Source organism: Poromitra crassiceps, assembly GCF_964638095.1.
Source record: "Poromitra crassiceps genome assembly, chromosome: 2".
NCBI classification, from domain to species: Eukaryota; Metazoa; Chordata; class Actinopteri; order Beryciformes; family Melamphaidae; genus Poromitra; species Poromitra crassiceps.
In genome coordinates, this window is record NC_139624.1 from 69,901,783 (window position 1) to 69,917,011 (window position 15,229).

At 42.6% G+C, this 15,229-nt stretch overlaps 1 protein-coding gene across 2 annotated transcripts in view; it reads right to left on the minus strand.

Moving 5' to 3' along the window:
• Positions 1-15,229, minus strand: part of flncb (filamin C, gamma b (actin binding protein 280)) — a gene marked incomplete at its 5' end in the record, with an annotated part of 245,336 nt that overhangs the window by 59,138 nt on the left and 170,969 nt on the right. For both annotated transcript variants that reach the window (XM_083654345.1, XM_083654344.1), the window contains 6 exons: positions 1,148-1,304; positions 1,388-1,511; positions 1,637-1,804; positions 2,440-2,600; positions 3,802-3,964; positions 11,629-11,802. In XM_083654345.1, coding sequence (XP_083510471.1) covers positions 1,148-1,304; positions 1,388-1,511; positions 1,637-1,804; positions 2,440-2,600; positions 3,802-3,964; positions 11,629-11,802 — 947 coding nt within the window. The remainder of the gene's footprint in view (positions 1-1,147; positions 1,305-1,387; positions 1,512-1,636; positions 1,805-2,439; positions 2,601-3,801; positions 3,965-11,628; positions 11,803-15,229) is intronic.

A 15,229-nucleotide genomic window follows, 5' to 3' on the forward strand; every position in this document is an offset into this window, starting at 1 on the left:
TGATGTTAACTGGGGTCGTGGGGTGTTTCGGGTCTGTTTCGGGTCTTTTTATTATTATTTTTTTAATAGAGAACATACATTCTTTAGGTGGCCTTCATTTTCTGAAGAGAGCATTTTCAGAGTGTTTGATTATTGAATCAATTTAATTTTCCACTCATAATAAACTCTGACAGCTCACATATATTCAGGTCAGTTGTGTTATACATTTTAATATCTCATTATAAACAGTTTAATGTAGTGGGGTAAGGGCAAGAGCCTGTACTGCCTCAATGAAAACCATTTCCCTATGCTAATGTGAATCAAGCACACAGTAACATGTAATAGTTACATGACCATTCCCTATGCTAATGTGAATCAAGCACACAGTAATAACATGTAATAGCTATAGATTAAAAATGTTATTTACATGGGTCAGGTCAGCAGCAGTCAGTGTCATGCAGCCATAAGAACACTCTGTTAAAGACAGACAGCAATAAAAAACCTGATTGGTGCATCCCTAAGGGTCCCATTCAAAAGCATGAATAAGGCCAAGTCCTCAACTAAGAAGTCCTTTAGGTGTAGGCATGTGCGATTACAAATTACAATACGGATTACAAATTTAATATCACGATGCTGCCCTGCGAAAATATAATATAAAAATAATATAATATAATAATACTACTATACTATAATATAAAATATTATAGTCATTCACAAGGAGTCTCAACAATTTTCTCAACAACAATACCAAAACAATAATAATATTAATAATAATAATAATGAGGATGCGGATGATGATAATAATAATAATAATAATAATAATAATAATAATAATAATAATAATAATAATAATAATAATAATAATAATAAAATGTCTGAGCATTTTATTTTATTTCTTATAAATGACATGTTATAGGTACATCAATACAGATTATACATAATATCGTTGTGCTTAGTATTCTTGTTTTTATTATCTTACCACTGGTAGATAATACATAGATAGATACATAGATAATATGTTTGCACAATTGTGATCTAAGCAATACATTGTGCCACGGCCAGGTGTGGTGATATTCGATAGCGTGGAATATATTGTGATATTTTGTGATATTTTCTGGCCTTGGAATACCTGTTCTAAGTCAGGACAGATAGGGAAGAGGAAACGCACCAGTATCTGAACGGTGAGCAGTCCTTCGCCAGCATCCCTGGCATCGATAGTGAACTCAACAGGCAGACTAGCTGGCACTCCGGATGCATTCAGACCTGGACCGCTGGCACGAACCTTACTGGCATCGTGAGCTGGCAGAGTCTTGATCTTAAAAGGACTGAAAGGAGAGAATTTGAAAAGTGAGAAATGGACAAAATATGATTAAAAAAAAATCGTGTTTGACCTAGATTTTGCCCTGACCTGCGAGGAACTTCCTGGTCGGCATACTTCACACACACAGTGTAGGGGCCATCGTTGGTGGGGGTGTAGGTGACAGTGTGTGTACCGTCCCCGTTATCTGTGATGTGGACAGGCTCAGCCACACCTGAGGAGCAACCACACAAGGAGTTACGATTAAGGTTAAAGTTAGTTTAGGATTAGGACTAAAATTATACATGTCGCACCTTTAGAATATGGGGATTAGGGGTTAAGGTTAGGGTAAGGTCTCACCAGTAGGTCCATAGAGCTGAACCTCCAAGGGCGCCACCCCAGCTTTGCTGCTGTCTACAGTGAAGGTCTGGGGGACGTGGGCCCTGACTCCACTGCCCAGGCCTGGACCTGAACACTTCACCTTACTGGGATCCACCAGCTCCCGCACTGGGACTCGAAATGGACTCCCTGTAACACACACATGCGTTGGGCTGAAATGAGGAAATTGAGTTGTAGATATTTTAACAACAGGTATCTTCATAACAACTTGGAGAAAGCAGCTGTAAAGCAGTAACCTACATTCAGACTAGGGATGCACTATATATATATATACTGTATATATATATATATATATATATATATATATATATATATATATATATATATATATATATATATATGACATTTTTATTTTTTTGCCAAAATACAAACATGCAGATAGTGGAATTAACACATTATTATGCCTATACTCTAATCGTGATGGCAGATGCGGACATACATACAATTATTTTCAAAATGGGCAAGATAAGAAAACTTATGTTATGTAAAAAATGTATAGTCAATCATTTAGTCAAGCATCAAGCATTTGGGCATAATTAAAGCGTAATTTTATCCGCCTGTCATATCAGCAGAAAATTCATTTCGGGCCAATGGTGATATATCATTTTAAAGCTTTTATTGGCCGATACCGAGACCGTATGTGTGTGTGTGTGTGTGTGTGTGTGTGTGTGTGTGTGTGTGTGTGTGTGTGTGTGTGTGTGTGTGTGTGTGGAATGGGGGGTGTTGGGGGGTTTAGGTCCCACACTAGAAGAAAGACCCTTGACCTGGAATAGGCAGGCCTCCAAATGTGATGTTGACGTCGTACTCTCCAGGAGTGAAGGGGATGTACTCCACACTACAGCTGCCATCTTTGTTGTCCTTGCATGACATCTTAGCCTCTGACGGACCCTCGATGGCCAGGCCAAGACCCCCGGTGCCAGCACCCCTGAAGAAGAGACAGGCCAGAAGGGAAAGAAGAAAAAATAATGGAAAATAGAGTAGAGGATTGGAGGGAAGGGATTTATTGAACAAACTTTATTATTAGTCAGGGCTAGGAAAAATCACCCCACCCCCACCCACAAAAAATCAGTCCTCACCCCAAACTGCCATGCACGCACCACCATGTTCAGTGTTGTGCAAGTTCACACTTCACAAGAGCTAGCTCAAAGTTCAGCTCACACAGATTAAGATTAACTAGTTCAAGTTCATAGTTCACGATGAACGTGAATTTTGAACTAAGTTCACAGTCCCAAAAAATTTGCAGTTCATTTCCCGAGCAGTTCATTTCTTAGTTTTCTTTTCATCATTTTGTGCATGAGCGTCAAGTCAGCCAGACCTGTTTTTTTCGTACATAAATTCTTATGTAAATTACCACACACATGTAAACACAATGGGCAATTATCAAGGTAAGAGAGCGAGAACGATAAGAGCGCCGTTCACTCCCGCAGGTGTTAACGATGCTCACGTTCATGTATTTGCAAAAGGCTGTGCTCAGTTCACCCGTTCACCAGTTCATCAGTTCACCCGTTCACCAAGAGCTTGTTCAATGAACGGCTCTCTTTTAGTGCGTTCATGCACGACACTGACCTTCTTGCTTAGATCACAATTGTGCAAGCTTTTAAGAGGTTGAACTGGTTTAAGTTAAGTTAAGTTAAGTTAAGTTAAGTTAAGTTAAGTTAAGTTAAGTTAAGTTAAGTTAAAGTATATTAAGTTAAGTTCCTGTTTTATCTTTGTTTAATCTTGGATCTTGGCTGGCAGCCGGCTGGCCCAGTGCCAATTGAATTATCCCTGCATCTGTATGAACCTATACTCTAACGGTACTGTAGGATAGTACTGTAGGAAATTACACCTCATTGTTTCTTCCAATACTTGAATAGTAACTTCAATAATTCGTATCATTAATAATAGCCTAGAAATGTGATTAGAAAAAATAAAATAAAATACCATAAACATAGACAAATTTATCTTTCTCAGTTCTCCTAATGCAAATTCATTATACATATCATTCTGTCCAGGGCATCAAACTGTCCATACAACATGTTGGTGCTTTTATGCAAATGTGAACTATTCATTTCCATTTTGCCTGGACAATGCGGACCTTTCTGGCGAGTATGTGGCGGTGTGCACTGTGCAGGAAGGAAGTATACCTGGTTTCCACAGTGAAGCGGTTGGGTTTGTTGACCAGCCCTTCCTCCAGGCCGGGCCCGTAGGCTCGCACTCGACTGGGATCACAGCCCTCCGCCACCGTCACCCGGAACGGACTCTTAGGGACCGCAACCTCATCATACAACACCTTGATCAGATGCAAACCTAGAGCGAGGAAGGGAGAGAGAGAGAGAGAGAGAGAGACAGACAGAGGGAGAGAGAGATACACAGTGACAGCGAGAGAGAGAGAGACAGAGGGAGAATCAGCTTTCATTAAAATTCCAGCCAAGCGAAGCCGCCACAAGGTTGTGTATTTCTGTCCCACAATCCAATGGGCTTGAACATGACACATGTGGCTATCAGTGGAAAACCATCTGGCCTCAGCAGACATCCACCAGCTATTAATACCGTACCACTACCAGCCCCCCGAACCTGCTACCTCTCCCTCTCCTTCTGCACGGGGGGTGGGGGGGGGGGGGGGGGGGGGGGGGGGGGGAAGAAGAAGAAGAAGAAGAAGAAGAAGAACTGGATGGACAAACCCGCCAGCCACACACACACTCATGCTGACGGTGGCCGGTGAAACACAGTCTCTGCATTTATCCCATCCGGGCTTGTCCTTCCCCTGGGGTGCAGCCAGGAGCAGTGGGCAGCTTTCTTGTGTACGTCGGGGGACCAACTTCAAATGTTGGTGTCACTGGTCTGATGAAGATCTTCTGCATGTTTTTAGGGGGGGGGGGTCCATATCGATGTTGTATGGAGGAACCCCAGGGGAGGGGTGCAAACTCCACACAGAAAGGCCCTTTTGACGAGATAGCCCACCCGGCATGGGCACTGAAGACACACCCTCAGCGCCCACAGCGTCCCAGGCGGGAATCGAACCCAGGACCTTCTAGCTGTGAGGCGACAGCGCTACCACTGCGCCACCGTGACCAAAGGGGCTGTAGCTAGGCATAGGAAGGTGCAGAGAGTTGGGATTTGAGCGAGCGGGTAGGTGGAGTAGCTAGGGGGATATGCGTTGGGGGGGATGGGGGTTTGAGCGAGCGGGTAGGTGGAGTAGCTAGGGGGATATGCGTTGGGGGGGATGGGGTAGGTGGAGTAGCTAGGGGGATATGCGTTGGGGGGATGGGGTAGGTGGAGTAGCTAGGGGGATATGCATTGGGGGGGATGGGGTAGGTGGAGTAGCTAGGGGGATATGCGTTGGGGGGGATGGGGTAGGTGGAGTAGCTAGGGGGATATGCGTTGGGGGGATGGGGTAGGTGGAGTAGCTAGGGGGATATGCGTTGGGGGGGATGGGGTAGGTGGAGTAGCTAGGGGGATATGCGTTGGGGGGGATGGGGTAGGTGGAGTAGCTAGGGGGATATGCGTTGGGGGGGATGGGGTAGGTGGAGTAGCTAGGGGGATATGCGTTGGGGGGGATGGGGTAGGTGGAGTAGCTAGGGGGATATGCGTTGGGGGGATGGGGGGGTTTGAGCGAGCGGGTAGGTGGAGTAGCTAGGGGGATATGCATTGGGGGGGATGGGGTAGGTGGAGTAGCTGGGGGGATGGGGTAGGTGGAGTAGCTAGGGGGATATGTGTTGGGGGGATGGGGTAGGTGGAGTAGCTAGGGGGATATGCGTTGGGGGGATGGGGTAGGTGGAGTAGCTAGGGGGATATGCGTTGGGGGGGAAGGGGTAGGTGGAGTAGCTAGGGGGATATGCGTTGGGGGGGATGGGGTAGGTGGAGTAGGTAGGGGGATATGCGTTGGGGGGATGGGGTAGGTGGAGTAGCTAGGGGGATATACGTTGGGGGGGATGGGGTAGGTGGAGTAGCTAGGGGGATATGCATTGGGGAGGATGGGGTAGGTGGAGTAGCTAGGGGGATATGCATTGGGGGGGATGGGGGGGTTGAAAAGGGATTGAAGCTAGGCATAGGAAGGTGGTAGAGAGTTGGGATTCAAGGAGTGGGCAGGGGGAGTGCCTCTGTGGTCTTAAAGGTTTGCGCTTGTTATATTGCTCCCTTTATTCCCTCCACTCATGTCATCTCTGAGCAGGGTCTGCACATTAATTATTTCCATAATCCAGCATGTCATCTCTGAGCAGGGTCTGTATATTAATTCCTTCCACAATCCACTTATGTCATCTCAGGGCAGGGTCTGCATATTCATTATTTCCATAATCCACTCATGTCATCTCTGAGCAGGGTCTGCACATTCATTATTTCCTTAATCCAGCATGTCATCTCTGAGCAGGGTCTGTATATTCATTCCTTCCATAATCCAGCATGTCATCTCTGAGCAGGGTCTGCACATTAATTATTTCCATAATCCAGCATGTCATCTCTGAGCAGGGTCTGTATATTAATTCCTTCCACAATCCACTTATGTCATCTCAGGGCAGGGTCTGCATATTCATTATTTCCATAATCCACTCATGTCATCTCTGAGCAGGGTCTGCACATTCATTATTTCCTTAATCCAGCATGTCATCTCTGAGCAGGGTCTGTATATTCATTCCTTCCATAATCCAGCATGTCATCTCTGAGCAGGGTCTGCATATTCATTCCTTCATAATCCACTCATGTCATCTCTGAGCAGGGTCTTTATATTCATTCCTTCCATAATCCACTCATGTCATCTCTGAGCAGGGTCTGCATATTCCTTCCTTCCATAATCCACTCATGTCATCTCTGAGCAGGGTCTGCATATTCATTCCTTCCATAATCCACTCATGTCATCTCTGAGCAGGGTCTGTATATTCATTCCTTCCATAATCCACTCATGTCATCTCTGAGCAGGGTCTGTATATTCATTCCTTCCATAATCCACTCATGTCATCTCTGAGCAGGGTCTGCATATTCATTCCTTCCATAATCCACTCATGTCATCTCTGAGCAGGGTCTGTATATTCATTCCTTCCATAATCCACTCATGTCATCTCTGAGCAGGGTCTGTATATTCATTCCTTCCATAATCCACTCATGTCATCTCTGATCAGGGTCTGCATATTCATTCCTTCCATAATCCACTCATGTCATCTCTGAGCAGGGTCTGCATATTCATTCCTTCCATAATCCACTCATGTCATCTCTGAGCAGGGTCTGCATATTCATTCCTTCCATAATCCAGCATGCCATCTCTGAGCAGAGTCTGCATATTTATTGTTTCCATAATCCACTCATGTCATCTCTGAGCAGGGTCTGCATATTCCTTCCTTCCATAATCCACTCATGTCATCTCTGAGCAGGGTCTGCATATTCATTCCTTCCATAATCCACTCATGTCATCTCTGAGCAGGGTCTGCATATTCCTTCCTTCCATAATCCACTCATGTCATCACTGAGCAGGGTCTGCATATTCATTCCTTCCATAATCCAGCACATCATCTCAGAGCAGGGTCTGCATATTCATTCATTCCATAATCTCTTCAAATGCACTCTGGATGCATAGATTATTTATTTTTTTGATAAAATATTTTCTTTTATTTGCACTTATCTCGAAATGAGAAAACAGCATCAATCCTGTACAGTGAGACAACAATTTATACATGCAGTAAACCAAAGATAAAATTGAAGGTCACAAAAGGAAGTGAAAACATCAACGAAAAATAGACAAACATAACAAACAAACCCTCATAAGGATGCATAGATTCTTCATGTAAATCAAAGATTGTTTTGCTACAAAGAACACAGAGAAACTCAAACTGCATCCACAGAAAATCCAAGCAGACAGACCACAGCAACGAGCACTGAGCAACAACAACACGATCCTGACGATTACCCCTTTAAGGGCCTAGCATAGGAAGAAATGTAGTTTCTGGTGTAGAGCGGACATGCGGGCCAAGACGTCTTCCATCATTGTTTACAGTCCAATTAGCACCTTGAGATGCCAGAATGGATTTGGAGTTCGATCAATACTTTTTGTAGACCTGTGTTTTAAGTCCAGACGACATTTCAGCTAATCTCTATTAAAAGAAAATCCTAAAATCAAAAATCAGTGTTTCTTCTTGGTAAATGGCCTGCATTTATATAGCGCTTTTATCCAAAGCGCTTTACAATCAGTAGGTAGTCTACATTCACCCATTCATACATCTTCTTGTTCCTACAGTTAGATGTTTGAGCTTCACTGTGCAGAATGATGTCTGTGCAGAGTTTCACACTAGAAGACTGTTTTTACAATCGTCTGCTGAAAGTGGAAGTTTCTCAGAGCTCACTGAAAAGGCGGTTTTCAACGAGCATGATTCGAGCCAATCACTGTCCAGTATTCAGCAGTTAAAGCCACAACACATTCTCACTCCCAACTCGTCTCGTCGTATACTGCGGATGGGTCACGAACCCTTGTCGTCTCTTTGTCACGAGTGGGAATGTGTTGAAAGTCTGTGTTGTTTGCTGTGATTGGCTAGTTATGTTCTAGATAACCCTGATTGGTTGCTTTGGATTTGTAAATCATGAGGGAGGAGAGGGGAAATCATTTTAAGGAGTTTAACAGGGTAATATAAACTTTTTTGTGGGAAAAACCATCAGACACAAATTAGTATTCAAAGTAGAATATTTTATATACAGTACATCTTGAAACATGACTTTAGGGGGTCTTCAATATTTAAACAGATATGAGACATTATCTCAACTCCATTCTCACATCTCAAGTTGCTAATCAGACTGTAAACAATGATGAAAGAGGACGTCTCAGCCCGGATATCTGCTCTACACTGGAAACAGCGAAATATGTCCCCCCCCCTATTAGAGTCTATTAGTGGTGAGACTGCTATACTCTCGGTTCTGAGCTGCTCCAGCCAAAATGCCTTCCTCGCCTCTTTGCCCTTTACTGTGGGGGAGAGAAAACGGAAGTGTTATGAAAGCCACAAGGCATTTTATTTGGAAATGATGGACTGGGAAAACATTCATAAAACAGCAACTGCCCCTCCTACCACCACGGAGAATTCTGATTGTCCCATTTGCTGACTGAGGTACTTTCTAGCCCAGCCAGATATTAGGATCTGGTCACTGTCCAATGACGATAATACATTCGTATTTCAGTGATCCAGATTGGAAAATTCTTTTTGGCAGGGAAGTTAGAGGTCAGCAACAGAATAGCAATTCTGGGGCTGGTAGGGTTCGGGTTTCTTGCAAACCCGCCAACTTTGTTCCCCAGGTCCATTTGAAGAGTGACCTAACCACTACTAGGCCATTGGTTCCAAAATAGTGTGCTGCGGCACACTTGTGTGCTGTGTGAGGCAAGTCCAGGTGTGCCGTGGGATTTTGTGACAACCAGGCGTTAAATTGAGACAGCTATAGATTTATTATGAAACAACATATATATGTCCTCGAAATTACCTGCAAAAGGGTCAAAAACACTTACAAAAGAATCATGTTCAATCTATGACCTCCCGCGCTCCACAGATGAATGGACTATTCCTTCTTCCAATTGAGCCTGCATGGGCAGCGCTTGAAGCCAGAGTCACTCCCGAGTGGAGAGTGAGAGGACAGACACACCTACGTTCATAGCATGTGTTCATAGCATACATTTGAAGCATGAACTCCTCCAGGTAGCGTTGTGCAATTCAACACAACATCAAACTCATATTACTTTCACTTTTGTGACTTTGGTTTTGGCGTGGCATGGACTCTTTTGTTAGCTGATGGGAGCACCGACCCTCTCCCCACAACCACTCATGACAATACAATGAGGATGATATAAGAAAATACTGCATTAACAGGTGGATGGAAAGGCAGCGAGAAAAATAGGTCAGAAACTGACATGTTTAATAGGACGAATCAGCGTGACGTCACTTGACACCCAGAAATGTGCAACCCCGCAGCAGTTAATAGTATGAGTTGTGCCAATTAACAAACGTTAATATCTCAAAAACTATACATCACATCGCTTATATTTTGACTGATTATTAGATATTATCAGATATTTTTCTGATATTTCTGAGTGAGAGCAGAAGTAGCTCAAGAGTTTGAATAAATATATATATAATATTATATATATTGTATAATAATGTGCATGTTGTGTTAAAGTTGTGTGAACTGTCGCAGTTTTTAGTCAGACACTCACGCCTCGCGCCACTTGTGCTCCATAGGGTTCCATTGCCGTTGCCACACAGTGACGCGGCTTATTTACCAAAATGCTGCTCGGCTTATCCCTCGTATAACAGAATGTTAATTGCTCTGATATTCTGCTTAAACAATTAATTGCATTGATTAAATTTTGTGTTGGTTCTTTGATGTAGGCTAATTTTACAAAGTTTCAAATTAGTAAGTGAATAAAAGCATTTACAGACTATTTTGGATGGATATTTATATAGGTGTGCCTTGAGATTTTGGGGTGCCTTTTGGTGTGCCTTGGACTAGGGATGCACCGATCCACTTTTTTCACTTCCGATCCGATTCCGATACCTGAATTTGGATATCTGCTGATACCGATATTATGCCGATACCAATATTTTTCTTGAATATACAGTAGGCTATAGGCAAAGATTTGGCCAATTAAAGATTTTTTTTTTTAAATATACCTTGCAAAAAGGAAACAAAATTAAGAAAATATACAAGGCAAAGAAGGATACTATTATACATGGGCAAATTGCGGCCAGTGCCCCCTGTGCGCGCGCTGGAATTGCAAAAAAAAAAAAAAAAATCCCCGGATTCCGATCCGATCCGTGAATTAGTGCCAATATCGGCACCCGATACCGATATTGGATCGGATCGGCCCCATCCCTACCTTGGACACAAAAGGTTTCAAAACCACTGCACTAGGACACCCTGCCACCCTACGGAATGGCTTGGATTGGTACCATAGACTAGGGATGTCACGATACTAGAATTTCTACTTCGATACCGATACCCAGGAAAATATCGATACTCATCGACACCATTTTCGATACCACGCGGCGGGATGACAACAACACATCAAGAGGCATAAAATATAAACAAAGACAGACGGACGCACGCTTCTCCATAATCTAGGCCTGATAAAACTCATTCAAAACTTTGACCTTACACAGCAGATTACACCTGCTCTAGTCATCAGCCTATCATAACACAGCAGATTACCCCTGCTCTATTCATCAGCCTATCAGAATACTTTGAACTTGTTGAAGCAAAATATACCCACCAATGACAGGGAGGGAGAAATCAGTGGTATGTTTGATTTTTCAATTGCAAATGAGTAATGTATCCGTTTATTTTTTTTTAGCATTGATACTTATCGATACTATCGATACCTGTTGCAAATGAGTATTGTATCCGTTTAAAAATTTTAGTATTAACTTTTATCGATACTATCGATACTTTTGACAACCCTACCATAGACTGTATAATAAATAGGGACGTAGCTTCCATGATGAACCAATCACCCATTGGTTTGTGAACTCCTGTTTTCAAACCTCGACTTTGTAATTTTGTCCGTCACCATCTTGGTTATTTGGAGCCAGAAGCAGCTAGTGCGAGACCACGGGTTTACCACAGAGCTGCAGTGCCGCCTGCTATTGGTCCGTGATCGGCGAGCTGTGTAATCACTGGACAAGCGACCTGTCAATCACACTCCAAAACATAATCTGCTTTATCGTCTATTACTACTGGGACCATAATTTACAAAATGAACATCACGCTGTATTGAAGAAGACTTGAAACTAGCGACTGAGACCATCAACTCATTAGGAAAGTGTTTACCGAGATCATAAATCAAGTGGGATGTAGGGTCATTTTCCCATTGACTTCCATGCAATCAGACTTCTCTTTGCAGCCAGTGGAGTCGCCTCCCTGCTGGCCATTAGAAAGAATGCAGGTTTAAGGCACTTCCGCATTAGCTACCCGCATGAATGGTACATAAAGCATCATATTCAGGTCCTCACCATCCTCGTAGGCAGTGTACTCCACTCTGTAGGTGCCATCGCCCTTGTCGGTGATGTACGCCTCCGTGTTGGAAGCCGACGGATTGACGATGCACGCTTTGATGTGGCTGCCGCCACTCTTGTACAGAGCGCGGGCGTCCACGATGAAGTGGGTGGTCACCTCGCGCAGGACCCCTGTGGACGAGACACAAACACAAAAGACACAAGTCCAGCAGAACGCTTTTGATTATAGACGGTTTTCACAGAATTGTGTTGCTATAGGGAACAATTTGAACCCTAGCTTATTTCCTGTCAGGTAGGCCTATTGTATTAGCATTACACTGCAACAGGTTAGCTAGGGGCAATTTAGAATGTTTACCTTGTCAAGTTAAAACCGTCTATAGCAGTGATACTCAACCCGAGGCTCTAGAGCCACATGCGTCTCCTTTAAGGGGAGTTGTGGCTCTTTTAAGTCCTACTTAAATAAATAAATTAAAAACTAATAAAACAATGGGAGGAAAGGGACTTTTTTTGGGATTGTGGCTCTTTCAAAGTTTTTGTTTTTGTCAGTCTGGCTCCTGAGTAGGGCAAGGTTGAGTACCACTGGTCTATGCCAACATCCATTCCCCCGGAAAATACCTGAAACAGCACATGATATGATATAAGGACCTTTTCAAGGCTTTGAAATAGGCTAACTAAATCACAATTATGAAGAGAGGTCAGTCATTTGAATGCCATTTGGCAACATAAGTTAGCGTTAAAAGAAAATTAAAATTGTAGTGGTTAATTCATGGCGTACCAGTAGGCATACATACAAATCAATACTAATATTACCAACATGCATCATTACAACTTTCAAAGTGAAACCAGTGTTAACATGATGTGGCTGTTTCCTTTTCCTAGTGTCCCAGTGGCTGGAATGTATGTGTGGTGGCCTGCAGAAACCTAACCTGACTTGTGAAAACACTACCGCCCCCATCTGGCAGTCAGGCTAGCAGAAACCCTTCACATGGTGGAAATTTGACATTTTCATTTTTTTGATAATTCCATAAAATTTAGAAACTCTCCCCTATATATATAACTTTTTATTTCCAAAACATTTGGAAAAGTCCATAAATCATAGATTTACAGCATTGCTTCCTCTCAATGTGAAAATTTTGGCTGATACCAATAACCGATTAACATTGCAACATCGGACCGATGCCGATATGTTAAAAAATGACTAACATCGGCGCATAGTCATACCGATATGATCGCCGATATAATCATGCATCCCTAATAGATTTGATCATTTGTTTGTTATTTATACAGAGGTCTGCAGAGTCAGGGGGAGGTGGCGTTGCCTTTTCCCGCGGTGTGCCGCTTTGATGAAAACAATTAAGCTGCAGTAATATTTATTAGACGCTAGGTGGCAGCAGCTCACTTGAATCTGCTGAATCACCTGAGAAACGATACACTGTGTGACCACAACACGGTTAAAATGGCAGAGTGGCGCTGTCCACTATTTCTGTTCATTGACTCCACAGGAAGTGCCTGGAGTGAACCAAAGAAGAAGAAGGCTGTCTGATAACGTTAAATAAATAAATAAATAATAGTATTTTATGCCATGCAGCGCTGTGGAAATAGGCTACAGTGTGAACTCATTCATCAACTTTGTAACACAACAGTGAAGGTAAGACATCATTTCTGCTTATGGTAGTAGCCTAACAGAAATAAGATGATGTATGGGCTTGTTATTATTATCTCCGCCAGGAGATTATGAGATTGTCGCCTACAGCAGGCCTGTGTTAGCTAACGTTAACATTAGGGAGTTTGCGAAGGCTATGGTTATGTGCTGTTGGTAGGCTATTTGGTAGCCTATGCCTGTAGTCTGCTTATGGAGGGTAGTAGCCATAAAGTGAAGTGGCTGGCGAACATGGCTAATGGGAGCTAAATCTAAGTCCCGTGTAAACCGTAATATCTGTGTCGTTTTAACTTTGATTGCATTTTTTTCCCACCAGATTAAAGAAAACATTTAGGCCTATGTGATATTGACTGATGCGCGGTCATGCATCATGGTGTAGCTACAGTAACGCTAATCAATCTACAGTAGCTAGCTCTGTTTTGGACTGGAGCTGCATATGGAGCTAGCTTGTCATCTGAGCCATGCTGTTTTTCAATCAGGGAATTAGGAAAACTAACGCGCACATTACATTAAAAAAACACATCAGTCAACATCACACAGGGTCTTTTCTTTAATCTGGTGGCAGCCTTTTTCAGTAAAACGTGAAACGACGACAGATAATGGTTTATAGTGGGACTTAACATAGGTTCCATAAAGATCAGGTTGTTTGTAAACAAACTGCTTCGGTTGCTAACAGAAAGAAGATGATGTATGGGCTTGTTATTATTTTGTAGGTAGTAATAATAATAATAATTTAATTTCTTTTTCAGTAAATCACAGCATCGTACAGCTCCATGTTCAACTGAGCAGAAGCAGCTGAGTCAGACATCCATCAAGAACCTACTTCATGAACATGACGGAGGAAAAGTATGAAGACCTCAAATTCAAGTTGCCATTCTTGTCATCAGCTCAATCCATTCCTTAAAACCACATGGGCTCAATGGAGAGAATTTTCATGGAAGAACCTTATCAGATTTTTTATTACTCCAATAAGAAAATATTTACAGAACGATAGACCAGAATCCGGTAATTGCTGGAGAAAATGCAATAATTCAATGGCTGATCACTATCACATATTTTGGAAATGCCCAGCAATCCAGGATTACTGGTTAAAAATAATCTCACAGATCAAATTAATACTGGGTTTTGAAATAGATGACAGTTTTGGCACCATATACCTGGGGAATATACCAATCGAATTTAATCTCCAAGATAAATACCTCCTCAAAATACTTCTTGTAGCCAGCAAAAAAACAACAACAAGAAAATGGCTGAACCAGGATCCACCAACAAAAAAAGAGTGGATAGCAATTGTACAGGAAATATATGAGATGGAAAACCTGACCTTCTATCTAAGATTGAGAAAGGATCAATCAAGTAACCGAACAACATAACTTAACACAAAGCTAACTATTAAAAACTAAGAATTGATCTGTAACACCCATCATGATGACCTGAATGTTTTTTTGTTTTTTTGTTTTTTTGTTTTTTGTGAGTTTGCATTTGTAAAACTGTCACTCATGTGGAGAAATGTTGTAAAATGATGCACTCTGTTCTAAAACAAAAACCTTAAAAATAAAGTTACAAAAAAAAACACATGGGCTACATTATTTCCAGTGTCAATATTATTCTACACCCTGTTGTGGCCAACCAGCCTCTGCTGTTCAATAAAATCATGTTTCACTGATGGAATGCCATGCAGAATAGTCACCGTTTGTTCAAATTGTCCTACTGTAGCCTATGTCCCTATCGTTGCATCGGCGCTGTTTCTAGGCCGAGCGCCTGGCGCAGCTCAAATCAGTGGGCGTGGACCAGCGCACTTGATATCTTGGTCTTGGTGCTAGACGCAGCCTCAACCATTACAACCACGCCTTTTAAGCGTAAAATTATGCACCGTCAGTTCATTGGATAAGTGCAATAAACGAATCGCATGCTTGCCTTTTAAGCTCCATTCCAGTG